At 50.8% G+C, this 1,723-nt stretch overlaps 2 protein-coding genes across 2 annotated transcripts in view; one reads left to right on the forward strand and one right to left on the reverse strand.

Moving 5' to 3' along the window:
• LOC9635205 (lanC-like protein GCR2) overlaps positions 1-804 on the forward strand; it is a 1,825-nt gene extending 1,021 nt beyond the window's left edge. Inside the window, exons 3-4 of the mRNA XM_002982021.2 lie at positions 2-348; positions 393-804. Of these exons, the coding sequence (XP_002982067.2) occupies positions 2-348; positions 393-731 (686 nt within the window). The 3' untranslated portion in view covers positions 732-804. The remainder of the gene's footprint in view (position 1; positions 349-392) is intronic.
• Positions 805-819: 15 nt separating this feature from the next.
• On the reverse strand, positions 820-1,623 carry LOC9635206 (probable LRR receptor-like serine/threonine-protein kinase At2g16250). Its single transcript, XM_002982133.2, has one exon. The coding sequence runs from the start codon at positions 1,621-1,623 to the stop codon at positions 820-822; it is 804 nt and encodes a 267-aa protein (XP_002982179.2).
• Positions 1,624-1,723: the final 100 nt, after the last annotated feature.

A 1,723-nucleotide genomic window follows, 5' to 3' on the forward strand; every position in this document is an offset into this window, starting at 1 on the left:
ACGTTGCTTGATCGTTCCTTTCTTCGGGTGCAGGGGCCTATTGTTGATGCTATTTTAGCTGCTGGCCGAGCAGGGGCATCTCAAAGCTCTTGTCCTCTCATGTATCAATGGCATGGTACAAGATATTGGGGCGCTGCTCACGGTCTGGCAGGGATAATGTACGTCCTGATGCATTTCCCTTTGTCAGCAAGGGATGCTGCAGATGTGAAAGAAACGCTGCTCTACATGATAGCCAACAGGTTTCAGTCTGGAAACTATCCATCCAGTGACGGCAATCAACGGGACAAGTTGATCCACTGGTGTCATGGTGCACCTGGAATCTGCCTCACGCTGTGCAAAGCTGCCAAGGTTTGTCACTACGGCATTTCTGCGAAATAACGCGAAAGTTTCAGGTGTTTCCTGAGCCTGTATTTCGGGAAGCCGCTGTTGCTGCTGGAGAGCTCATCTGGAAGAAGGGCCTTTTACGACGAGTTGGACTCTGCCATGGGGTCAGTGGCAACACATATCCATTTCTGGCTCTTTACCGGCTTACTGGGGATAGGAAGCATCTTTTCCGTGCTCGGTCATTCGCCACCTTCTTGTGCAACCAAGGCAGAGAGCTTATTGACTCGGGGGACATGCACGGTGGGGATCACCCATACTCCTTGTTTGAAGGACTTGCAGGAACGGCCTTTCTTTGGCTCGACTTGCAGCGTCCTGAGGAAGCGAGATTTCCCGGTTACGAGCTGTAGTGGAAGGAACAGGTTGTATGTAACATAGTAGGCAGCAGTTTGTTTATTTATGTCAACGATAACGTGGTGGTGACGAGTCGACTTATATCTAGTAGCGGCACTCGGAATCGGGCCTCTGGCTTCCACTACAGAAGGAAAGACTGGCTGGACATTTCTTGAGGCAGTTGTATGTGAAGCTGGCGCTGATGAGGTTTGGGAGGGGCTTTAGAAATAGGCTGGGTACCTCGCCTTGGAGATAGTTTCCGTCCAAGAACAATCTGGCCAGCGGTAGAGCAGTGGAACCATCGGCTGCAACTTTCTTCGCGTACTCGTCTGGGATCCTACTGGTGAAATGGTTGCTGCTTAAGGAGAGGGATGAAAGCCTGTTAAGCCTCGACAACGCAACCGGCAAGCTGCCTCGGATGTTGTTATGACTCGCGTCAAAAGCAACGAGCTGGCTGTTGCTAAAATCCAGGTGATCGGTTGAGCTGATTGAAGTGAGCTGGTTGTGGGAAAGGTTTAGCTGCTGGAGGCTCGGTAGCAAGAATATCGTGGAAGGGAGAGGTCCCCTTACTTTGTTGCTGCTCAAGTCCAGCACCTCGAGATCCTGAAACCTTGTAACGTCGGGGCTGTCAAGCGTCAGAGAGGCTGCGTTACTTCGCAGTGAAAGCTGGTATAGAGACTTCGGCAGCTTGGAGAAGAGCAGACTATCCGTGAAGCCATTATGGCTGGCGTCGAAGTATCTCAGGTTGACGGTATTGGAGAGTGACGTCGGAAGCGCACCAGCGAATTGATTGTTTTGGAGGTAAAGCCTTTGCAAATCTTTCATAGAAGAAAACAAACTTACTGGAAGAGTTCCACTAAGCTTGTTGTTTGCCACCGACAGGTACTCAAGCTTGTTGAGCTGAGCCATGGATTGTGGGAGAGCCCCGGACAGCTTGTTTCCTGACAAGTCCAACTTCTGCAAATTCCTGAGCCTCGCAATTTCCGAAGGGATGGATCCCGGGAAAGAA

This window comes from Selaginella moellendorffii, unplaced genomic scaffold (genome assembly GCF_000143415.4).
Source record: "Selaginella moellendorffii unplaced genomic scaffold, v1.0 SELMOscaffold_52, whole genome shotgun sequence".
Lineage (NCBI taxonomy): Eukaryota > Viridiplantae > Streptophyta > Lycopodiopsida > Selaginellales > Selaginellaceae > Selaginella > Selaginella moellendorffii.